Source organism: Haliotis rufescens, unplaced genomic scaffold (genome assembly GCF_023055435.1).
Source record: "Haliotis rufescens isolate VD_foot unplaced genomic scaffold, xgHalRufe1.0.p SCAF_10, whole genome shotgun sequence".
Classification (NCBI taxonomy): domain Eukaryota; kingdom Metazoa; phylum Mollusca; class Gastropoda; order Lepetellida; family Haliotidae; genus Haliotis; species Haliotis rufescens.
The window spans coordinates 31,024,542-31,051,118 of record NW_025963780.1 but is presented as its reverse complement, the minus strand read 5'-3'; the positions used below and the strand labels follow the sequence as shown (position 1 = coordinate 31,051,118).

The window sequence follows — 26,577 nt, the reverse complement described above, 5'->3', positions numbered from 1 at the left end:
AACTACCAAAACCAGACCACATAATCAAACTAACAAACTTCCATACTCAGGTCCCTTAGTTCGTCCCCCAAACCCTCTTGGCATTTTTTCAAAATTTCAAAATTTCCAAAATTCTATATAAGCAACCACTAAAACACCCCTACTGGATTGCCAAACAACTTTTTCCCCTTTTCGGAAACACATTAAATGGCTTGGCCGGGCCCGTGTGCGAAATACGCTGCAGTCGGAATGCGCACGTAAAATCTCCAATATAAGTAAGTAAGTAAGTAAGACGAGGTGGTCTCACTGCTGTCTTTCATTTCTGGTTCAGGTGGGTAAATCGCAGAGTAGGTCTTCTGCAGCCCATGTTTGCTGTAAAAGGCGACTATATATGCTTGTCGTAGTAGGCGATAGACGGGATCATGTAGTCTGGTTCGCTGACTTGGTTGATGCATGCCATCGTATCCCAATTGCGTGGGTCGATGCTCATGTTGTCAATCACTGGATTGTCTGCTTCTGACTCGATTAGTCAGCTGGAATATTGATGAGTGCGGCGTTAAACAACCAACCAAACTATAAAGTCTTCTTGTAGGGCAGCCAGGCTTTGGGGCTGTATACTGTTCTCATATACGGTTTCTAAAAGTCCTTAATTGGGCGAAAATACTTAAACATTGATTATTTTAAGAATAAAACATCAGACTCTGATGATGCAATTTGTATTCCTCATTAATGCCGTATTCATGATACGGAAACACACACAGCTATAATCTATTTATTGCAAACAAAGGTGGTGTTCCAAATCTGAAGCTTATGATAAAATGTGATCTTGAACTGGTTCCTATTGTACCAGCTACAACATAACTGCACTGTTAAAGTTGCTCACGCTGACTGTAAAGTCTCATCGTACAGCAAACCTGACAGAAACAGAAAAATATCATTAAACATGAATATGAGTTTATGTTTGTTGGTTGGTTGTTTAACGCCGCACTCAGCAATATTCCAGCTATATGACGGCGGTCTGTAAATAATCGAGTCTGGATCAGACAATCCAGTGATTTACATCACGAGCATCGATCCACGCAATTGGGATCGATGACATGCATCAACCAAGTCAGCGAGCCTGACCACGCGATCCCGTTAGTCGCCTTTTACGACAAGTATAGTCGCCTTTTACGACAAGCATAGTCGCCTTTTACGGCAAGCATGGGTTGGGATACGATTATATGCATCAACCAAATACCGTGAGTCGCCTCTTACGACAAGCATAGTCACCTGTTATGGCAAGCATGTGTTGCTGTAGATCTATTCTAACCCGGAATAAACATGATTGAGTGAATATGGTTTTAAGTCGCATTTAGCAATTTTCCAAACATATGACAGCGGGGGAAAACTATAAATGGGCTTCAGGCAATGTACCACTGTGGGGAATCGAACGCTTTAACCACTATATAAACATGGATTGTCTGGTCCAGACTCGATTATTTACAGACCGCCGTCATGTAGCTGGAATATTGCTGAATGCGGCGTTAAACAACAAGCAAACAAACAACATAAACATGGCCAAATCTCTTTAAATACAAATTGAAAACAAATTTCAATTGATTATACTGACGTTGAGGTTAAAACTTTCGCTCCTCCCGCCGAAGTCTCAAGTTCAAGTTAGATACAGGGATTCAATGTGTCAAGCCCGTTTATGGTGCCACTGCTGCACGCACTCGCAGACTCACTGTAAGAGCTGTTCTATAACATCAAGACACTTCGAGCAGCTTCCCAGGGCGTCGCCATTCGATGTGTGACACACACACACACACACACACACACACACACACACACCCACACCCCTCACCCCATCCCCCCATCCCCCAACGTGCCAGGACACTTTGGTAGTGGGTTCGAATCCCAGATTCGTGGGCTTGTGGGTTGCACCAAATATAAACGTCTTACATTTGTTCGGGCTTTTCTAAGACGTGGTGATACAACTGATATACTGTTTAAACAGTAAACTCACTCACTCACTCTTTAACTCATTCACTCACTCATTACGACTCAAATAGCCGTAAGCGGAAGGATGTAGATATCGTTTGCTTTTCAGACATTGAAAACAATTGTGTAGAAGTTTGAAGCCAAATCATTCGTTTATTCAATCCATTAATGGTACCGAAAATAGACAAACCTCACTCACATATTTCACCCACTTCCACTTGCTCACCTGCGATGCATGCTGTCATAAAACAGGCCATCTGCCCAGTCACGTTCGCCCTCAGTACATATTTGGTGATAGTTGTCCTCCGTTTGGGGCAAAGCGCGATCAACGTTCCTATGGCAACACCAATAGCTCCTATATGGTTGAGTCCACATAAGGCATATGTACCAAGCACCTCAGAACGTCTCTGAAACAAAATGATGGAATTATCGCGTATGACTAAAATATACGAATATATAAATATCAACTGATTCACGTCTCATACGACAGGGGGACCAATCAGAATGCGTAATTCTTGATCGTCAAAAATGGCATTATCAAAAGTCTGTCTCATGTGTCAACATTTCACAACTTTTGAGATACAACTGAGCATGCTCTTTCCACGAAGATTCCAAAGACCGTCATGCGTCTTTTGCTCAAAAGCTGTTCGATTAAGGTTACAAGCCTTTTCTAGTAGACATGTGGAGGTCGTTTCTCATTTTACTCATCAGTGGTTGGTTGGTTGGTTGGTTGGTTTGTTGTTTAACGCCGCACTCAGCAATATTCCAGCTATATGACGGCAGTCTGTAAATAATAGAGTCTTGACCAGACAATCCAGTGATTTACATCATGAGCATCGATCCACGCCATCGGGATACGATGACTTGCATCAACCAAGTCAGCGAGACTGAACACCGGATCCCGTCAGTCGCCTCATACGACAAACATAGTCGCCCTTTTACGGCAAGCATGGGTAGCTGAAGACATATTCTACCCCGGATCTCATCCGTGACATATATTGCCGTGTTTTTGTCAGCTGAACAATTGACTTGACTTTGCATGTGTTTGTGATGGGTGCCACAGGTGGGACAGGGTACGCTCACCATTTTATTACCACCGTTTTACCACCGTTTTACCGTGATTCACAAACACGTGCTAATGATATGGTCGGAATCGTACAATCGAAAGAGATTTCATATGGATATAGAAAGGGTTTTGTCGGTATGTAATTACAAAACAAACAACAGAACTGAACAAGAACATTGCTTCCTTACAGTCTGATATGTTCCAGTCTAACACAAGGACGGGTATGAGAAAAAACGTTTTTTTACTGAAAAAAATTTCATATGCCCAATGCATAAAAAATAATGTATGGCACAGTTCATAGGTTCAAATAGAATGACACCTACGCTTATTAATGCTAAATCGCCTACAGATGATAGAGAGACTGTAATGGCTTGACAGGATTTTACAGGCCATGATAGTGATTAGTTTAATATCACCAGAAGATTGATTGATTGTTTGTTGTTTAATGCCGCACTAAGCAAAATTACAGCTATATGACGGCGGTCTGTAAATAATCGAGTCGGGACAAGACAATCCAGTGTTTGACATCATGAGCATAGATCCACGCAATTTGGACATTTGATATGTATCAACCAAGTCAGCGAGCCTGTCACCGGAAGATGATAATCTCCTATCTGAAAAAAGGTGATGATCTCCTATATGAATCCTTTAACAATATTTATGTTACAATTGTACAATACCAACTTTGTTGTTTACACAAATATTATATAAAGGTCAGTTTCCACTTGATTGACTGGTGCTTTTATTGTACCGTTACATAGAGAGCAGGTGTCAATGAACCTAGCTACTCACGAGATATTTCATTGCTGAATACTATATTTGGTTGGTTTGGTTGGTTTGTAGTTTAACGCCGCACTCAGCAATATTCCAGCTATATGACGGCGGTCTGTAAATAATCGAGTCTGGACCAGACAATCCAGTGATTGATATCATGAACATCGATCCACGCAACCAAGTCAGCGAGTCTGACCACCCGATCCCGTTAGTCGCCTAGCTTTACGACAAGCCTAGTCACCTTTTACGGCAAGCATGGGTTGCTGAAGACCTACATGTATTTACCCCGGGAATCTTCACGGGTCGCTGAATACTATAAGTAATTAACTTCTATTTTATGCAAGAGAATTGAATATGTAAATGAAAGCTCTAATTTTATTGGTGGGTACCAAAGTAAATTTAGAAAACACCACTCTACATTAGAGATAACAAACTTGTGGTCCCTTTGAGCTCCTTGTCTTCTGTAATAGATTCATATTAGAGTCTATGATTTAATAACACACCACTCGGAAGAAAGGTAAACGTTACTGCGCTTTCGTAGATTTTTAGAAAGCATTCGACATTGTTAATAGGAATAAGTTGTTTTATCTTCTTTTGGAGAACGATTTTCAAGGTACTTCAAAGTCTGTATGATAATGGTAAATCTGCTGTTGTCATTGAGCAGGGAAGATGTGCGTGTCACACTATTTTGAATTACATTTAGCCTTATCGTTTCCTCAACACGTATCAAAGGAGTGCTTGAATCTATGAACGCATGTACAAATGAAGGAATCTGATGCTATGTATAATATTCCAGCACTCTTGTTTGCGGATGAGGTAATATTAGTTCCAGACATACCCGCAGAGACAGTTCCACTTTCTCCATGGTTACGTTATTAAATGGGGTATGGAGGCACATCTACAAGACAGCCCTACAAACTAACCTGAAGAATTCCACCGACCAATGTTACATTGGTTGCGTCCAAAATAACGTTGCCATCTTGCCAGTGCCAGGTGCCATTGTGAACCAGCTGGTACTGCTCGAGATCCTTTCTGTTAAGGACCAGCCTGCCAAACTCCATAAATCCAACAAAAGAATTGGCGAAGATTTTGATGCCCATCAGTTCCCCTATCTTGAAGAGGTCGACCTTGGGGAAGCCCATTATATAGGCCAGAGGATAGAACATATAGGAACAGAGGAGCTGCGGAGGAGAGAACATGGACACGTTTCAATGGAAACATGAATGGGTGTAGCCGCAACACATTCGTAACGCATTGTGAAACTATTTCTGGATGTTTACTTCACAATTGTGAAATTGTTCAAAATTACCGACCTTGCCTACGAGCAACATTCCTGAGGCAAATGACTTCCTTTCCAATAATATTTAGCTGTTTAGCTCAGACACAAAATCAATAGTGTGCACCAACAAAAAATACTGTGACGTGTTTTTCGACTCAATGCACGACACTAACGTCGACGCACACTCCTTGCAAACGGGAAAACAACGGGTCTCAGTATATTGTCCTGTTAGTTCTGTCCACAATATGGAGTGGGGATCGGTCAGTTGGAACCATGTGTTCTAACCCTAAGGAGTTTTGTTTTGTTTGTTTGTTGTTTTATAGCACACAAAGAGACAATACATTATTAACATCATGCGCATCAATCTTCGCAACTTGGAGACGATGATATCAACCAAGTCACAGAGCCTGACCTGCCAATCCTGCCAGTCGTCTCTTACGACAAACATAAGGCAAACTCATTTAAATCAGATCTAAGTTCTCGCTACCGCTAAACAAAGATCTGAAGACATCCCATTAGGGGTCACGTCAGAACGACCTTCATCCGACCAATCAGTGCGTCGCTTACCGGACTATGAAAGTGACAGTCGGAATGTGATTTCTAATCGTGCAATCTCGAAAACTTTAACATTGGGTATTCCGAACGATCGTTATGGGTTTAACGACTGAATCCTTACAATCCAAACCGTCTATTAGCCATTCCATGATGTTTTTTGTTCAGGTTTCAAATTTGTAATCGAGAATTTGATGAAATATGTTTCGAAGCGTAGTTGCCAATTTGAAATTTGTGCCGTAAAGCACGAGAAAGCTGCCTTCTGATTGGTCATTCCATTGGTCGGTCAAAGTTCGCGCAAGGTCAGTCTGACGTGACCCGTAATGGGATGTCCTCAGATCTTTGTTTAGCGGTAGCGAGAACTTAGATCTGATTTTAATGAGATTGAACATAAGGTAAACTAGGCTAGGTGAGACGCCTCAGCGATTTGCCAGGGAACGTCAATGCACTACATCAACCAGCTTTACTATTTCCCCACAATAGACATACCGAAAATGTCACGTGATGCATCCCAACCCTGTCACCAAACCATTGAAGTCCTGTGTCTATAAATTCAATGGCAGCGATGAAGACGATCTGGTTGACAACGACGGTGGACGCCAATGTGATGCCGTCAACTGCGCCGACAGATATAGCTTCTAATACGCTCTGAAATTTTCTGGAAGATGAGTAAGTTCATATCAAAACCCGCTTAGTGACAAAATAGAAGACAGAGTCTTGATTTTGGTCCAGTTTTCAGGTTATTTGTTGAACCTTGCAGGCAATAGGGTTCCAAAGAGGCCTGCATTCATTACATCAGGTGACTATTCGTCCCAGATACACAGTAGACACGTGTATTTACAATTTACTAAGATCTGTGTGCATGAATTTTGGGGTAACATGTTCCTTATGTGGGTTTACAATATATTGTGCCTGACAGTTGATGACATTATGCAATCATGTAAAAACTGAAAATATCAACTTTGTCAGGACACTCGATGGGATAAACAGATTGGGTGACAAATAAATACATCCTCTACTTTATTTACCACACCTTGTGTGTATGCATGGACACTACAGCACATTCCTTATTGCAACTCACGCCATTCTTATATTGTAAGCATCCTCTGGTTGGACCCTTGTCCTTCTTGTCTCCGGCATGGTCAGTTTGGCCATGGCAAGGGCGGCGGGGGCAGACATCACAGACGCTGTGAGAAGGTGGTTGGCCGGGGCCTGCAAGGGAATACTCATAACAGGAAACACAACACAAGAAACCTTTCCGAGCAAGTGATTGAGTGAATATGATTGTTACGCTGCTTTTAGCAATATTCAAGCTGTATCCCTGAGGGGGACACAATAATTGGACTTGTACCCATGTGGGGAATTGAACCCAGGTACTCTGAGGGACACACAACAATTGGACTTTGTACCCATGTGGGGAACTGAACCCGGGTACTTGGCGCAAAGATCGAAGGCTTAAACCACTGGGCTACCCGACCCATTCTGAGCGGTACAACCAATAAACATCAAGGTAGATATTTAGTACATGTCTTTGAACAACCATATCATGTATGTCAAGTTTTGAGGACAACAGGGCTGTTCAGCCTATTTGAGGAATGGTAATATTCGTGATGTCACTGTGATGATATTTGTTTTGCTTATCAAACAGTAGGCAAGCTGAATTAAATTATGTACACAATACATCAATCAATCTGTTTTACACAAACAAAACAATGAGGAAGCAACATACACGCAGAAGAGCAAAAGATTAAAGCGGTGATGTCACATCCTGTGAGCTTTCCCATGACATCGAATTTAAAAGTTACTTTCGCTCACGACTGACATAACTGACACAGAAAGTTAATATTACTGTCAAAGATAGCAGTATTGTATTGCACACGCTACTTCTAATCAAGGAACGTAATACACACTGAAAATTGCCAGCGATAGCGACAAGATAGGGAGTCAGACTAGATAGGGGTCTACCAGATGGGAGTGTCAGATTAGATGGAGTAGACTAGAGAGGGGTCTAAGACTAAATGGGGTAGGTCCACCGACAAGGTACGCCATTATCTTCTGTCTAATAAATTATGAAGGCTTGCTCTAATTATATGTATATAGAGAGATAAAGAGATGGATATGGGCATATTACTTACTCCAAAGTTCACAAGCATTCCAAAAACACTTCCAGAAATACTGGCGAATGTTGCCACCATGATGGCATGCATCTCGGATGCAGTCAGTAGTGGCAGGAAGGGTTTAATAGCCATTGGAGCCTCGGACTGAAGTGGGAACATGACAAGAATCACGTAATACATCACTACGTGGTCAACATGTACAAGTGATCATAATGATGACATTTACTGTTAATATAATATATTTTTATCTTCACTTAGTTGAGATCATTTTCATGTGAGTCCACCTACAATGAGGGTTAAGCTGCAGGAAAACGTTAAATGTTGATATACAAGGAGTGCTTGAAAATGGGTAGTTGAAAACTATCACACAATCACACTAGAGTTCGTTGCTACTTAGTTTTCAACATAATTATCCGCAAGGTCCATACATATCTGCCAATGACACCATCTCCGCGTGGATGGCTGTAGAAGTTGGCTCTTTCAATTTGAGATATTTGGTCATCATGATACCAATTTTGTCCATTTTCATCAACAGTTACTGTAGTTTGACCGCCTCCGTGGTCTAGTGGTTAGTCGTCCGCCCGAAAAGTCTGAGATTACATCCCTGGCCGTGTCATACCATAATACGTTAGATGGTACTTGTTGTTACGCTGTCTGGCGCTCGCCATTAAGGGTCTAAAAGAAGGACTGGTCGTCTCGAGTCAGTATACTGTTTCTTTGCAGGATATTCAGGTTCAGCTGTGACATGGTATCCCAGTGGGCTAGCACTACAAAATCGGCATTAGTCCGGACCAGTACGAGCGCACACACACGCCCAAACACACACACACACACACACACATACGTGGCACGTCGCTATATAAGTGAAATGATCTTGGACGCAACGTGAAAGACCATTTCATTTCACTTCACCTCCTTTCTAGTTAGGCTAAGAACTAGCCACCACGTACAAGGAAGGTTGATGCAGGTTATGCAGGTTATAACCCCCATTCCACTAGGCGACACTCTTCTGCGCTCTACGCGCTCTTAGGGAGCGCCATGGGTCTCCTCATTTTTCGGCTGTCTAGGGGCACTTATGATCTGATGACGATCAGATAGCGCTCCTGTTGCGATCAAATAGCGACTTGAAGACCCTTGATCGTAACCAAACAACCAAAAATGTGGCGATCTTACACGATCAGTTCCCACTCCTTTTTCGATCCATGGCGATCAGGATGCGATCCAATGACGCTCTATTTGCGCTCCGATGGCTATCGTTTCGATCTAATGCGATTTACTTCGATCCGAGAGCGATCGAGGCGACCTATGGAGATCCATTGATACTCAATTAGCGTGTGACCCGATCGCCGAATTTTGGGTCTGATCCTACACAAACTCGTAGGGTTCTGAGTCGGTCATCAGTTCTACGCTTGGTAGCAGAGGGGTAGGTCCTAGTCTTTCGTGGCGATTGGCGGCGCTCTGAGGTGATACGATAGCGCTTTGATTACGACCTTGGCGATCACGTAGCGCTCTGATTACGACCTTGGCGATCACATAGCGCTCTGGTTACGACCTTGGCGATCAAGTAGCGCTCCAATGGCGATCTCGGCGATCAAGTAACGATCTGACAGCATTCTGTGCAGAGTGCCATGGATCTTTGTGCAGGGAAGTCGACAGGCGGCGACCTTGACGATCATGGAGATCAGTTAGAGATCAGATAGCGATCCATTAACACTTTTGGAGATCTTAGAGCTCTATATGGCGATCTATGGCGATGTGTAGAAGTGCCACAAAGCGCCGCTTAGTGGAATGGCGGTATTACCACCTGCAGCAATTACTTACCCATGGTTCAAGGTCATCCGATCGTTTCTAACTTCATTACCAGTTTATTATTAGTTCAAGGGTAAACCTATTATGCCTACAGAACTTAGGACCATGTTAATCCCAACCTTAAAGACATAAAATCGTACGGTTTGGCATTATAGAATGGCGACTGGTTACGTTTCGTGTGATGGTATGCATTGTGTGTACTCACGGGTCCAAGGAACATGTTGAAGGCAGCGTTCACAGATTCAATAGCGCTCGTACCCATACAGAAGTAGAGGAACTTCCCGAAGTTCTTGACAAAAGCTTGGAGCACCCCATAGTGGTACAGCATGTTGACTGTGGAACTCATGAAAATAATCAGTGGCATTGTCTGAAATGATAAAACAATTTTAAAGCGGTGTCACCATTACACTGCTTTTTTTTTTTTTTGGGGGGGGGGGGGGATGATGTACATGTAGAATATTTACCATAGGTGCGTGGCAAGAATATGCGATAAATTAGCCTCAGCTTACAGCGTTGTTCATTTAGTTCAGAGATGTCAATGGTTAACCAAGTTTTCTGTCATGATTCACGTTGTTTGAATTTTGAAATGATCATTTGCGTTTTAACGTGTTTAGACGTCTGCCTTTGCAAAAAAAACATTGCTGTTAAGTTCGTTTCATATAGTCGTGTCTTGACGTTAGGACGAGAGTAGTCATCGACAAACAGATGGTCATCGCCACATTGATGTGCAGGAAGTGGTCGAAGTGAGTGATGAGTGAGTGAGTTGGGTTAATGGCCCTTTAAAAAATTTCCAGTTATATCACGTCGTGTCAGCTTAATGTTGGAGGAAAGCCCGAAGTGATGCAGTTCTCAGACGTTTACCAGTTCGGTGAAACCAACGAGCACGGGTATGGTGCTGACAAACCTAGAAACATAATCGGGGCGAACCGGGATTCGAACCCACAATCATAGGTTTCTGGCGTGACAAAGGGACGCAACTCTGCACAGCGAATCGCGGCGCCTTGTACGACTGGGCCACCCGTGCCCCCAGGAAGTGATCGGAATGGCTACTGTCCACTAAATATACATGATTATAATGATGCCATACACCGGCCACCTCGAGGTGCACGTGTCTACAGGAAGAGATGGGGATGGCTGATGTCAGCACAAAGACAAACGCACCACAAATACAAACTGGTGATCTCTGAAGCTGTCCCCAAACACAAATTGAGAGCCTTTGTCTGTGTGCCTCATGTACTCTTCGAGTCTCGCCCCAAGCCAGTTGAAAACACTGTATCCAAATCTGGACCTGAGGATGAACAGCGCAAACAGGAACTGTGTGGTAATCCCCCAAAACACTGCATGCCAGTTTACCTGTAGGAAATGAGAGATTTCTCAATACAGATTGGGATTGCTTTCTGAAATTGCGATTTTAAGTGGTTTTTGCATTTAGATATATTAGCTGATGATCCATTATTAAGTTTGTTAATGAGTGAGGTTTTGGTTATAGAGGTGAATACAATTAAAAATGCATACGACTTCAAACATTTATATAACTGAATTTGATCATGAAGTCTTCATGACTGCTGAGTGAGTTGTGTTTAAAGCTTCAGTTATGTCACGGTGTATCAGCTTAATGCCCCAAAATACCCAAAGTTTAATAGGTCCTAAACGGTTATCAATTATGCGATAAACACGATCATAAGTATGGTGCTGACAAACCAAGAATTATATCATGGCGGATGCAAGATTCGAATCACGATCCTTGGATTCTGGCACGGCTGGGGCAACTATGCACATAGTGTTGTGACGCACTAGAAGACTAGGCCAAACCTCTTTAGGTTTATTAAATGATGTCATTGACATAATTTAATGTATAACCTTATTACCAACTCTCCCCTTGAAGATCAGGGTTAGAAATGGTCTTCAGCAACCCATGCATGTCGTAAGAAGCGACAAATGTGATCGTCTGGTCAGGCTCGCTGACGTGATTGAAGCATGTCATCGTATCCCAGTTGCAAAGATCGAATGTTCATGATGACCGCCATCATATAGCTGGAATAATATTCAGTGCAGCGTTAAACAACAAACAAATATTACCAGGTCTGGGTGTTTGGAGAACATGTAACCGATACTTATGAAGAAGACCAGTCCTGCGAGGGAGAGGAAGTTCTCTGGACTTGTTTGTAGAATAGTTAGACACAGGTAAGCGATAATAAACCCAAGTATTGACAGGTAAAGGAACCTGAAACAAAAGCACACAAGGGTAGGAAAATCGGATATAACAGATGTAATACAGCTTCTTATCACATAATAATGTAATAATTAAACAGCAAATCACTACAGGCGCTATTGTTCCATGAGGACCAATTGTCTTTTTGAGTATTAGGTAGATGAGATTTTTTTTTTAAATATAGGATGAATAAGTGTGTGGCTTTATTCATCTCAAAACAATAATAGAGAGTTATCATTTCAAACAGAATTAAAATATTGGGATATGTATAAAAAGGAAAGAATATAAATGTGTTGCACTAAAATAAGAAGTTCCAATAAAATACACTTATAACAAAAAAGTGCATAATTTCCTCTACAAATACGGTATAAATCTCACCATCTTATTCCCTTCCTAACCACGGGCCTTCTCAGCGTCCGGCATCTGCAAACACCTCCAATCTTTTTGAAGATTTTCTCGCTGAAGTTGCTGTACCCAATAATAAACAAAACAAAACACGTCCCCCAGACAAGCCGGATTGAGCCTTCATCTCCAAATGCGTAGTCCATGCAGAACCCAAGGTACACAAGATAGACTATTAATATAACTGACCCTACAACGCGACCGATAATCGTTTTGTGTTGACTCAATTTGTGTAAGATTGCGGCTCTCGTTTTAGCCACCCTTCCTCCACATTTCAAGTAGTACTCTCGAAACTCCTCCTCATCTTCTCTCTCTTCTTCTCTTTCCTCCTCCTCGACCGACAGGTCATCCAAATGTGTCAGAAGTCCATTTTCCTCGAAGTCCGCTTTGTCCCTCTTTATCATTTACAAATGGAGAAATGGATTATGATATAATAGTTGATGAATGTTTTGCTCATGTGGGGAAAATGGTTATTTACCGTTCCATGTTCTTTATTAATAAACCAGCAATATGTTTCTTGTATATACAATATTTTGTAAACCCTATGTTTGAGTGTTGACAGAATGAATAAAATTGGCAGACCTCCGTTAACAATTTTATTTGCAATACAATGGCATAGATTAATATCCAACAAAAAGAAAGTCGTTAATTTCCATTATGTCGAATTACACACTGTAGACAAATTGAATGTGAACCAATAGTCTTCCGTGAACAGACGAGCCCTGAGGTCCGCTCCAAACAGCGATCATAGCTCTGAGGCGATGATCATAACTCCCACACTTTAACATCGACTTATGACTCTCGGAGTGCTACAGTCTCTTTGTGCAACGAATCCTGATCTGGGTCCACTTGCACAAAGCGATCGTAGCGCTGAGATGATCTTAACTCCCACACTTTAACATCGACTTATGACTCTCGGAGTGCTACAGTCTCTTTGTGCAACGAATCCTGATGTGGGTCCACTTGCACAAAGCGATCGTAGCGCTGAGATGATCTTAACTCCCATACTTTAACATCGACTTATGCCTCTCGGAGTGCTACAGTCTCTTTGTGCAACGAATCCTGATCTGGGTCCACTTGCATAAAGCGATCGTAGCGCTAAGATGATCTTAACTCCCACACTTTAACATCGACTTATGACTCTCGGAGTGCTACAGTCTCTTTGTGCAACGAATCCTGATCTAGGTCCACTTGCACAAAGCGATCGTAGCGCTAAGATGATCTTAACTCCCACAGTTTAACATCGACTTATGACTCTCGTAGTGCTACAGTCTCTTTGTGCAACGAATCCTGATCTAGGTCCACTTGCACAAAGCGATCTTAGCGCTAGGATGATCTTAACTCCCATACTTTAACATAGGCTTACACTATTCGTAGCGCTAAGATCGCTTTGTGCAAGTGGGCCCTGAACTAACTGAACTTTCATCTTTGAAACATATGACTCTACTCACATCTGACTTTCCAGTCTCTAAAAGAGCAAACACCCCGGTGTCGTCTTTGATTAGTTCCTTCTCACCTGACATCATTCATGCAACGGAACCTGTGACAAAAAAACGACCATAAACCAAAAGACATATCTCTATTTCCTCGTAGAAGTATTCAACCGTCAGATAAAGCAGCTAGATAAGAGGTGTGAATTGGGTTTAATATGGTATACGATTGTGACATGGTGTGGGGGAAACAATGGTCTTTGTTTGATGGTCATTTAGAACAATTGAAATATGATTACATAAGAGAACATAATTTGCTGAATCGATAACAGAAGACACCATTCTCCCCCACAAACTAGTTGAGTCTTTAATCTAGCTCTTGTATTAACGCTTCCAAACAGAACCTGCAGATGGAATCGGGCATTTTATAAGGATCAGTCAGTAAAAGAGCATCAACTTCAGTTATATTTTGCAAGTAAACGCATTATAGGACAGATAAGTTGTGATTACATCTTTTAAGGCAAACTTGGGTCCCTTATAACCTTTACAGAACACTGTGATGCGCATATTAACGATGAGTGAGTGAGGTTTAATTAACGCCGTTTTAAACAGTATTGCGGTTCGATCTGGGCGTATCAGCTTGATGTGGGAGGAAACTCAGAGTGTGTGAATTAGAATTTAACATCGCATCGTCATTATTTCCGCCCAAAACGATGAGAAGAAAGTAATACGTATACAATTGAGTCTGGAATTCAAAGTTGTAACTTAAAACAAATTTGTCAAACACAATTAATCATAACAATATTGTTTACAACTGTTCAGAAAATGGGTTATAAGCAAAAGCTATGCCACTTCGCTGGGGATCATGGGGACTTACAGTGCCTCAGCTTTCTGCACAATACCCCATCAGGAATTACGTCATCACTTTAGCTACTGGTGGTTGTGCACAATACTAGCCAATATTAAAAAATGCTCAGCAATGAGTTGACTTAAAACACTGGTTGATGACAGTAAGGGCCAAGTCACACATTCAGGATTTTTACTGCCGTCCTTGATGGGACCATTCCCGATTAAAATTTGTCAAAAGTCTGATCAAGATCCTGTGATTCGTGGCGAGAAATTCACAAATCAGGTATTGTTCAGGAAGCGTCCCGATTCAGCCGTTTCCAGCCGAATTCGTCCCGATTCTCCCGTTCTCAGTCCGAATCTGATCCGATTTGTATCTTCCGCATGGAAAAAAAAGACCGAATCTGCCCCGACAGCGTCACGCTTCTCCCGAATGCGATCCGACAGAGATCCGACAGTGACCGGACAGTGAACCGACAAAGACGGTTCGCATTCGGCAACAGTTTGTTGACAAGGGATTCTTTAAAAAATCATTCTAAACGCACCAAATTGTCCATGGTACTTGCTGGATGTCACCGAGGTGGATAATGGTCTCCAAGTACTAGACTAATCGATTGTTGAACATACGCTCCATGGTTTTACAAACAACTAGTTAATGATATTGGACGGTGATTGGATGGTTCAGTATGATACCGGCCAGGGCTTGGTATAGAAAGTATGATGGCATTATGCCACGAGAAGGGAAAATGAAATATATTGAACAGTGTTTTAGGAGTTTATAATGAATGGTGTAGTGCCATGACCGAGGACAGTATGTAATTCATGGAGTGAAAACATGGATGGAACCAGGTTATTGTTAATGCCCTGCCTCACCAGGATAGAACAGTCTCCTGAAGCTTTATCGAGTGGTAAGAACTGTTTCTTGGAGACAAAAAGCCGGCGCTTTTAAATAATATTGAATTTAATAGCTGTATTTCATTAAAATTCTTCTTAAGGCCTCTGCAATTCCATTGTGTAATGTTTTGTGGATTTACGGTACTTCGACATGAGATACATCAGGCGAACGTGAGGAAGACTTTGCATCACTCCTATCTGGGTCATTTTGAGATGGAGATACTTATATGTCCAGAGGACCAAAGGTGAGATCGCCTTCCCAAAATACCAGCGATACAATATGTATGCACATGGCCTGACATGACAAGCCGATTGATAGAATCGGGCCCCTTCTACCACTCGTCTGGGCAAAGTTAGGGTCGAAGTGGTGTATTGGACAAAGGAACACCATTGCCGTCTCATCAACCGCCTCCTTGGTCTAGTGGTATAACGTCCGCCCGGAGAGCGGACGGACCGGGCTTCGATCCCCGGCCGCGTCATACAAAAAGTCGTTATAAATGGTACTTGTTGTGACCCTTCGGCATTAAGGGTCTAAAACAAGGACTGGTCGGCTTGGAGTCAGCATACTGTGTCTGAGTGAGGTATTCATGTTAAACTCCGGCATGGGGTCTCAGTTCACACGATTAAATCAGCATTAACCCTCCGGACACACACACACACACACACACACACACACACACACACACACACACACACACACACACACACACAAACACACAACACACACACACACACACACACACACACACACACACACACACAAACACACAACACACACACACAAACACACAACACACACACACACACACACACACAAACACACAAACACACACACACACACACACAACACACACACACACACACGGTCGGTGAGAGATATTAAATGCTTATGGATATTGGTTGTCGCTTACTTCATGTTCATGGAGTCAGAACGTATGAAGCATCATATCGTTTGTATGTGCTAGTACATTTACATAGAGAAATATCAATTGAAAAATGATGATATGTATACTTGTAAAACGCAAAAATATTATTGTGCAGCCTCCTTAACAAATAGATTTTTCTGTCACGCATTCCTCACTCCTGCTTTGCATCCCCATTTTACCTCCTTGGTAGACCCGTGAAGATTCCGGGGTAAAATAGGTCTTCAGCAACCCATACTTGCCGTAAAAGGCGGCTATGCTTGTCGTAAAAGCCGACTAACGGGATCGGGTGGTCAGGCTCGCTGACTTGGTTGATACCTGTCATTGATCCCAATTGCGTAGATCGATGTTCATGATATTAATCACTGGATTGTCTGGTCCAGACTCGATTATTTACAGACCGCCGTCATATAGCTTGAATATTGCTGAGTGCGGCGTTAAACAACAAACCAACCAACTATTATCAGCCACCTTCTACTAAAACATTACATTATGCCGTTGTCTTTAATTAAACACATGTCAAGTATAGTACGTTTTATACATTTCTGAACAAGTATGGTTTCCTTCATTGTAAGCGAATTACTGTTAATGAGTGAGTGAGTGAGTTGGGTTTAACGCCGCTTTTAACAGTATTCCAGTTATATCACGGCCTATCAGCTTAAGTGGGAGGAAAGTCATGCAGGTCTAAGACGTTTACCCACGAGCACGGGTATTGTTATTCTATTTTTATATTTATAACGCTATTAAATCGTTGAATTAAGTTAAAATGAGTTAAATTTTGTGTCATGATACTTGAAAGAAATACATTTATGTATATGCGAAACAAAAACATGAGTTTTAAGTAAAGGAACATATTCTCGCCCATGGGCCAACCCATTGGCGACATAGTGTAAATATTGAGTTTTTGAACAATTTTTTTCATTTTTTCTTCCTTGGTATGTTCCCATGAAACAATATGTTTAATTTTGTAAATACCTTTGACCGAGACTGGGTACAGACCGTACATTTTCCGGACTATTGGGTTTCCAGAATTTAAATGGGACGTGTTATGTGCATATCACACAAAACGGGAGTAATGCCCTTCGATATACAGGAATTTGACGGGAAAATATTCAAATGTGAGAATTGGTTCATTCTCTGAGTATAACTAGCAACAAGCTGTCCAATGCGTATTGAAGGAATTTTGCTTAAAATCGCGAAATGTTCTGATAGGGTCGGATTTGGGCCCACACATTTGTCAATCCTTCAGTATTTTGCGAAGAATTGTAAGATCAATTATTCAATATCATTACATTGTGCGATTTGGGCTTAAATGTAAAAATGAGTAGGACTTTTCGCGAATGTTTCTGTTTAGCTTTGATGGCCCACTCTAGTGTTACTGTTACTTTTTCTAGTGAGTATGTTGATAACCAGGTTGCAATTGGTTGGTTGGTTTGTTGTTTAACGCCGCACTCAGCAATATTCCAGCTATATAACGGTGGTCTTTAAATAATCGAGCCTGGACCAGACAATCCAGTCATTAATATCATGAGCATCGATCCATGTAATTGGGATCGATGACATGCATCAACCAAGTCAGCGAGACTGTCCACCCAATCCCGTTAGTCGCCTCTTACGACAAGCATAGTCGCCTTTTACGGCAAGCATGGGTTGCTGAAGACCTATTCTTACCCGCATCTTCACGGGTGTGATAACTAGAAATAAGTACTTTTGGTAACTTTTATTTCATCTCTCTATGACACATGTAATAAAACATGTTGATTTTCTAAATGATACTTTTTATGACCAACGCCCCATGTCGTCGGAAGTACGAGGACACGCAATTAACCAAGGCACCCATAATGACAAACCGATCAATTTAGTCTCCTCTGACGACCAGCATGAGATGCTGTGGAAATAATCCTTATGACCAGGAATCCACACAAGGGGCCAACCATATGTCAGAAACTTAATCTGTATTGACTTGTATCTCTTAATCTTGACTAAATAGGTTGGGTTTGGCTGTTTTTTTCTTGATGTGGAAAGATACTTGTCGTAAAAGGCGACTAACGGGATCGGGTGGTCAGGCTCACTGACTTGTTTGATGTATGTCATCGTATCCAAATTGCGTAGATCGTATATAGCATTTGCGTATATAGCATTTTTCAGTAAACAAAATGAAACCCTTTTGGCATTCTCAACCTAGGTTTTAACTACGTGAGCAAATGTTCTATATTTATATGTAATTGGATGCAGAGATAAAGATAGGAGTCTACCATTTCTAATTGACTATTGCCGTACTTGAAGGATTGTTTATTATTCTTAACATTACCACTACCTAAAACATCTATTTTGTTCTTATATATACGAACAATGAATTTTCATTTCATACAATAAACAAAGAATACATTTATTGACTTCTGGAGAGAGGGCTGTTTAGGATTCTCCAAATAAGATCCACAGACATTTCTGACTTTGCATATTCTCGTGGGTGGCTCACTCGATTCAAATCCAGACATAGTGTATCATGTAGGAAATTTCAAGGGGAGGCTGCTAGTGCGGACAAGGACGCTGTTTTGAGAGGAAGGGAAGATCTTCGAAAAGTACTGCAAGAATACATTCATGAAACTGGGTTCTTTTTTAAGTTGGGACCAAATCAGACACTTGCGTCCAAGCCTGTTAGTGGTACGAAACGATCCAAGGAGCGTGTTAGTGTGGCTCTGTGTGCGAATGCAGACGGTTCTGTGAAAGTTAAGCCATTTGTGATAGGAAAAGCTCGACGACTTCGATGTTTCAGTGGTGGTTTCAATCCCGAACTTTATGTTAGGTACCGCAACAATACAAAAGCGTGGATGACATCAGAACTCTTTTCTGATTGGTTGCAGTCCTCTGACAGGCAAATGCGTTTGCGAGGTAGGCGTGTTATTCTTTTGATGGACAATGCCGCTAGCCACGCCCCCAAGTTAAAATTGACACATGTGAGAATTTACCACCTGCCTCCAAACACCACTGCACACATTCAGCCGATGGATGCGGGCATAATTCGTGCCTTCAAGGCCCATTACAGGAAACAAGTTGTTAGACATTTTCTTGCCTGTGTCGATAATGGAGAAACAGCAAACATCAACCTGAGATCGTCAATTAGGATTATCAAGTGTGCATGGGATGACGTGACAGAAAGTACAACCGCGAATTATTTTCGCCATGTGAACATTATGGGTTCAAAGACTGATAGTGACGACCCAGAGGAGGATATGGCATTGTCGAAGCTTCGGGATGTGATAAAATCCTATGCTGGCTCTGTGCCTTCAGCTGAGCCGATCTCAGCTGAGGAATATGTGAACTGTGATGAGGAAGAGGTGACTGGCGAGTCCCTCAGTGATGTTTACATTTTGCAAGCCGTAACACAGCCGGAGCAAGATTCAGACGATGACCAAGACGAGCAGCCCCTCCAACCCACTACAGTAACTCACAAGCAAGCTTGTGCTTGTGTAGAGACCTTGATTACATATTACGAGAACACAGTCTTTCTGGACAATTTGGAATTATTGTTTAAAATTCAAACCTCAAAATGTGGTAAAGTTCAAACTTCCATGACAGATTTTTTGAAACGTGTATGTCTTGAATAAAGATTGAGTGGATGTATCTGTTTGCTCTGTCATCTGTCATGAGTTGCATAAATGAAGGGAAGTAACTCTTCCAGTAAGAAGCTGGTTTCAGGTATACGGAAATTCGTTTATACGGACGAATTGTGAAATGACGCAAGTGTCCGTATAAACGAGGCACAACTGTATATCATCTGCATACTAGCTGTAGACACAGCAGAGCATTGTATTTTAACTTTGCTGCAATTTTTTAAAGCATGAAACAATAGCTTGTTGTTCTATATCATAGAGAAACACCGAGAAGAGCAGAGGTTATAATGGGGACACTGCAATTATTCTTTATTTATATTTTAAAAAATATTATAAGAACAGATTATTTGGACAATGAAAGTGATCAGTCAAGTGCTAAGATCGCCAATCTGCAACACGTGCAACAGCATGCGTATCGGTGCAGTTATTAACAATTTTAAAAGTTGTAATTGTCAGACAATGTTACACAGACCAGTGTCCTTCTGTGCATCTAATATAACAATTAATGTTAAGTCCAATTTTTCCCATGTTCGTTTGAAATGACAAAGTGACTTATCAGTGCTTGACACCGACATCATTCAAGGAAGTCTCTAATTGACGTAATACATATCAAGTCACGTGTGTGTTTCAACTGACTGGTTTCGGGTTGCCTTTGAAAGTTTCTTCAATAAAAATGTAGACCCACTGTCTCCCAGTTTTACCTTCGTGCAGTCATTTGCATACGAACGAGACAATCATTTGCATACAAATGAGACGACTGTCTGGAAGAACCAGTGGCAGAATTTTGAAGGACAATTAGCTTATTACCACACAAATTTGATAGAAAATCACTTTTGGGGGAACTATTAATTTGAGATAATTAACCGATTTACCTTCTCACGCTAAAGAGTAATATAAGAAACGCCTGGTCGTTTCCGTGCTTTTACGTAAAATGACCTGCAGTTCCGAAGTGTCCACCCCTCCTTCCATCGAATGCGTCTTCTAAATTTGGTTCCAGTACAAAAACAGAATTGTGGCAAAAAAACTTCAAAGTAACCAGGCAAACGTAAATTTACGAGAGACAAAAAATCGAAATTAGGACGAAATAATCGAAGTGACGAGAAATCTTTTTCTGGAAATATTGAGTTTTTGAAATAAACTTGAAATAACTAGTACCATGTGTTCCCGTGTTTTTTTTCAGGTGAACAATTGACTTCCCTTTGAATGTGTTTTGTGATTGTCTGTTTTTTAACGCCGCACTCAGCAATATTCAAGCTATTTGACGGGGGTCTGTAAATAATACTTGAACGTTCTCGTTCTTCAATATTCTCATAACGAATGAATTGACATAACTGTTGAAAGAGTGCCAATTTTTTTCAAATATTGAGAATCAATATTATAGCTAGTTCAAACTGTCAATGTGTTAAACAGCTCTCTATCAGAGCGATTTCTTACCCCTGTCTTAGATACCTAACTACCAATCTTCAACAGGCCGCTTGCATGCGGTACCGAGAGAACTTAGAACTTATACGTCATGTAAGTTACAAGCTATTGTCGACGAATTCCGTTAAATTTTTCTTTGTGAGGTATTCATCATCAAGACAGAAATCTGTACATATGTAAAACAAATACGCACGCTTTTTCCAGCGCCTATTTTGTACATCAGATAAAAGAAATGAGCTTTATCTGAGTTTATATTACATATCCTCGAAAATAATAACTAAGAAATTATTGCCATATTGTTGCCATCTTGTTGTCAGTTGTCAGTATATATATATATATATATATATATACACACACACACACACGAAATATTTAATACATTGATCTAATGGAGAAATAAAAAGTTCAAAATTCAAATTAAGGGTTACGGTTTAGGGAGGTGGGGGGTGTACGGGCGTACGTGCGTGCGTGTGTGCTGGTGACTAATTGAGATTAATTGTGTTTTCAGTGGATCGAGGAAAGGGGGCAATATAACACGTTTCTCAACATCCTATTAATAATAAAACCGCAAAACCGGCCATATCAATGTTGTCAGAAGACATTTGGCGTAAAAACGTTTTAAAGACATCATTTATATAACCGCAAATGAAAGTAACTTTTGTTTCACATTTACAAGCACAAAATTCACATATGTGTCTCTGTTTAGTGTGCGATAATATTATATTCACTGGAATGTCTATTTCCCATTTCGCAACTATGTTCAGAAAACAAGAAAATCATTGTTAAAACTTTCGAGAGGAAAGATATATAATAAACTCTTATAATATCGCTCAAACGCACTGGTACAAATGTCAGTGAAACCATCACAAGTGTGCAATAACCAAACATACAACGAGGAAATGACGCGGTGATTTTTACCGCAACCCTTTCGTGACGTCAAAGGCCGCGCATTCACAAGATAAATTATATAGTAGATGGACGCTTTTACCAAATCTGTATATCAGCCAATGAAACATTTTCACGTTCCGCTCCTGCGTTGCGCCGATAGCTTTAGGCTACGTCCCCGATCACACACTCTCCGTAGAGTATGATTACAGCACTTTCACTTGGACATTTAAATAAAGCGACAAAACCCTTTCCATATCCAATAGAAATCTGGATTGTACGATTCCAACTATATCAGGATCATGTGTTTATGAATCACTGTCAAAGAGTGATGACACCAGGTGTTCGCGAAAAGGTGAGTGTATCCTGTCCCACCGGTGGCACCTGTCACAAACACATGCAAAGGCAAGTCAAATGTTCACTCAAAAAAACACGGGAACATATGGTACAAGGGAAAAATAGGGAATAAAATACAAAAGTCTATATATAAATATATATGTATAAAATACAAAATGTGTAGAAGGTAAATAAATATTTACCTTCAATAAAACCTTCTGGCCTCGAGAGTTACAAGTCACTGGCAAAGAAGCATGTGTGACTTTCACAGACATGTAACAGGTCCGGGTTCATGGGATCGTGGGTATCAACTGACAGGCGCTACAACATAGGCGTGTACTGGGTGGCACATTTAATAGGCTGAATATATATTGATTGCATTGTCCCTGTCATGATACAAATATCGCTCTCCTGAGGAAATGCTAGAGAGCGCGCCTTGTGTTCCAGGTCTTTCAGCAGGAAAACGCTCGTACCTACACAGCACGGGTCTCTACGGAGTTCCGCCGAGTGAATAACATTCCTGCTATGCTCTGGCCGTCTTTGTCGCCGGACATGACGTTAATTGAGCATATCTGGGATGTGACTGGGAGACGTCTTCAGAAACTGGAAGCCTTTTTGGTGCGGGAATGGAACGGGATTCCTCAAGCCTTCTTCCAAGGACTTGTCGACTCAATGAGACGGCGATGTGCGGTCTGTAACGCAGCTAGCGGGGACCACAGGCTATTGATGGACAAGACTGACACTTGTCATTTTTCTGAATGGGGGATACCCTGATTTCAGGGGGATTAAACACGGATGGGTGTTATCAAACAACCAACGCCTATTTCTTATCAAATGTTTTCTCTGTTGTCATTTCTTAATATTATCTACATATTTTTTATGGTCTAAACGTTATCGGCATTTAATGTACAACTTGCGGTTTTATTGCGGTTGAATATATAAATCTGCATGACAGTAATGCTCCGTCTTCATAACAGAGTCCATTGTAAATTCTCCACCATATATAACCAACATTAAACTTTGTTCTCTATTGCGTAACGGCTGTTCGCACACGTTGTCAAGCTTCCAACATAGACAGACAGAGAGATTATTTATTTAAGTCTCACCTCACAAGTACAGGGTAAAAATCACAGCCATTAATAAACACTATTGTGATCGGGGTGGGGGGGTGGGGGTGGGGGGGGGGGGGGTCAGGCTCGCTGATTTGGGGGGTGGGGGGGGGGGGGGGGGTCAGGCTCGCTGATTTGGTGGAACCATGTCATCGATCCCAATGGCGTAGATCGGTGCTCATGATGTCAATCTCTGGATTGTCAGGTGCAGACTCGATTATTTACAGACCGCCATCCTATAGCTGGAATATTTTTGAGTGCGGCGTTAAACAATAAACGAAATAAATACTATTGATGACGGCGTTTTTATTGAACGTGAAGATTTATGTTTATTCATTATGATTCCGGTATAGCATCTTGATAATCGTGGTGATTCCGGGTAAAGAATGTAGGTCCCAGCCAGCCCTGCTTGTCGGCGGAGGGGATACACACATAGGGTGGTCCTACTCGGTGACATTGTTGACGGCGTGGCACGTTGTTTGTCTGGGCCGGACTCTTGAATTTACAAAATATCCATGTAGGCCCCTTTGATATTATATTGCTAACTGTTACGTAATCTTATAAACAAACAAGCGAACCTATACTTTAACCGACTCCAATATAACAAACCACACGTCATAATGCCTTCAAATATTTGTCAATAGGAGCAAAGTATTATCTCTGTATTGTGAACAACGTCACAATCTGCGCATTTTGCACAAGGTCACAGCGACCAGGTGAGACAAGATTACCACGCCAGACTCAAGTCAAGTCACTGTGCCTGTGTGGGCATAGACATAGACATGAAAGCGACTTGCAGTCAATCCATTCTGCTTTAGTGGAAGTGAAATTCATTGATAAGTTACTTGTGCTGAAAACTTTTCTGGTTTTAGAGTGTTCTTTGATCTTATCGAGTTTGCATTGTGGTCATCGCCTTGATAATCAACGGATATTGCGGAAACGTTTTTTGTGTGGAAGGTCACATTAGGTGTGAATAGTAAGGGTAAGCTGGTTGACGTCATGCATGACCACTGTGTTATGTATTAATGCGCAAGTGCACTAACAGACAATACGTATATAGATTAGATGTTTTCATCGTGAAATCGTTAAACAGATTACTGTACTCGTGCCTGTCTTCTATCAGACAACCTGTTATTTTAAAACGTATCTAACTGTGGGGTAATCTCTTTAGGTTCGGTCCCTGTAATTCATGCTTATGAGAGCCGACTCAGACATAATTGGGCAGTACGGTTGCCTGACTGATTGCGCACCATCGTGGCCCGATGGGATGAATATGTGCTCATACTTTCATTCACTGGTTTGTTTTGCTCAGCATGGACTATGTACAGGTTCTCGTGGTGTAGATGGAACACAACTGACTGCGGCGTAAAATGATATACAATTAGTCCCCAGATCCACTGAAGATTGTTGATAAAGTTTTGACATTGTAGTGAGTGAGTGAGTGAGTCGGGTTTTACGCCGCTTTTGACAGTATTCCAGTTATATCGCGGCGTGTCAGCTTAATGTGGGAGGAAAGCCCGAAATGATGCAGGTCTCAGACGTTTACCACTTCGGTGAAACCCACGAGCACGGGTATGGTGCTGACAAACCTAGAAACATAATCGGGGCGAACCGGGATTCGAACCCACAATCATAGGTTTCTTGGGTGCCCAAGGGACGCAACTCTGCACAGCGAATCGCGGCGCCTTAGACGACTGGGCCACCCGTGGCCCCTTTGACATTGTAAATATCACTGATTGTTCCAAATAAATCAAACGATTGCATGGCATTGAATTATCTCCGTAATGCCGTTGTATTCATAGATTGTTATCAGTATACAACAATTATTACATTAAACAATACGGAGAATTAATCAAGTATCTAATAACAGGGATTTAAATCACGCTCCTCTTGCTATCAGCACGCTTTTGTCATGAGGAAAATGCCTACATAAAACCCATGACCGGGCAGAACGTGCTGACTGATAACGCGATGAATAGTCAAACCTCCATATGGAGGATGTTGGTGTATATTGACGTGTAGTGGGGCGCCTGGCACCTGGATGCATCCAAGAGGTCCACCTATATGGAGGAGTTTGTGTATATAGACGTAGAATGGGGGCGCCTGGCACCTGGCACCTAGCACCTGGATGCATCCAAGAGGTCCACCCATATGGAGGATGTTGGTGTATATAGACGTAGAGTGGGGTGCCTGGCACCTGGATGCATCCAAGAGGTCCACCCATATGGAGGAAGTGGTGTGTATAGACGTAGAGTGGGGCTCCTGACACCTGGCACCTGACACCTGGATGCATCCAAGAGGTCCACCCATATGGAGGATGTTGGTGTATATAGACGTAGAGTGGGGTGCCTGGCACCTGGATGCATCCAAGAGGTCCACCCATATGGAGGAGGTGGTGTATATAGACGTAGAGTGGGGCGCCTGACACCTGGATGCATCCAAGAGGTCCACCCATATGGAGGAGGTGGTGTGTATAGACGTAGAGTGGGGCTCCTGACACCTGGCACCTGACACCTGGATGCATCCAAGAGGTCCACCCATATGGAGGATGTTGGTGTGTATAGACGTAGAGGGTAACGACCTAATTGGTTACATTTATGTTGCCAGCGATATTCGTCTTTGTTTTCCTTTTACAGACATTCAAACAGTGAGAAGTTGTTTATGTCCGTCAGTGTAAATAAGACTACAACATTAATAGAATTATCGGATTACAGAATTATAAACAAATATAACAATTGTCTTTTCACAAATGAAATATTCCTTTCAACAAAAAAGACCAAAATGGTTGACTTGTCGGCGAGTCGGAATGTCCAAGGCGTACCAGAATCCGATCTTGGGCTCGATTCCCCGATACGCCCTGATTATGATTATTAGTTCTTAGTTCCATACCCGTTCTCGTTCCCGTTACCAAAATGGTGAAAGGCTGAGAACTGCATTGCTTTTTG

At 41.8% G+C, this 26,577-nt stretch overlaps 1 protein-coding gene across 1 annotated transcript; it reads right to left on the bottom strand.

Annotated features, from left to right (window-relative positions):
• Positions 1-737: 737 nt before the first annotated feature.
• On the bottom strand, positions 738-13,736 carry LOC124135078 (solute carrier family 28 member 3-like). The gene is made up of 11 exons (XM_048389441.1): positions 13,625-13,736; positions 12,150-12,568; positions 11,639-11,783; positions 10,721-10,912; positions 9,765-9,926; positions 7,769-7,894; positions 6,715-6,845; positions 6,123-6,291; positions 4,726-4,983; positions 2,189-2,369; positions 738-893 (listed from the first exon to the last, which is right to left on the bottom strand). Exons 1-11 carry the CDS (start codon positions 13,697-13,699, stop codon positions 859-861), a joined length of 1,893 nt encoding a protein of 630 aa, XP_048245398.1. The 5' UTR covers positions 13,700-13,736; the 3' UTR covers positions 738-858.
• Between the last annotated feature and the right edge of the window lie 12,841 nt (positions 13,737-26,577).

What these genes read in the sequence shown, in the direction of transcription:
- LOC124135078 (XM_048389441.1), bottom strand. Translation starts at nt 13,699, where the DNA reads ATGATGTCAGGTGAGAAGGAACTAATCAAAGACGACACCGGGGTGTTT. An exon ending in GTTAGGAAGGGAATAAGATG is followed by an intron (nt 11,784 to 12,149) that starts GTGAGATTTATA and finishes CTTTTGTTTCAG; the next exon opens with GTTCCTTTACCTGTCAATAC. An exon ending in TGCATCACGTGACATTTTCG is followed by an intron (nt 4,984 to 6,122) that starts GTATGTCTATTG and finishes TCTCCTCCGCAG; the next exon opens with CTCCTCTGTTCCTATATGTT.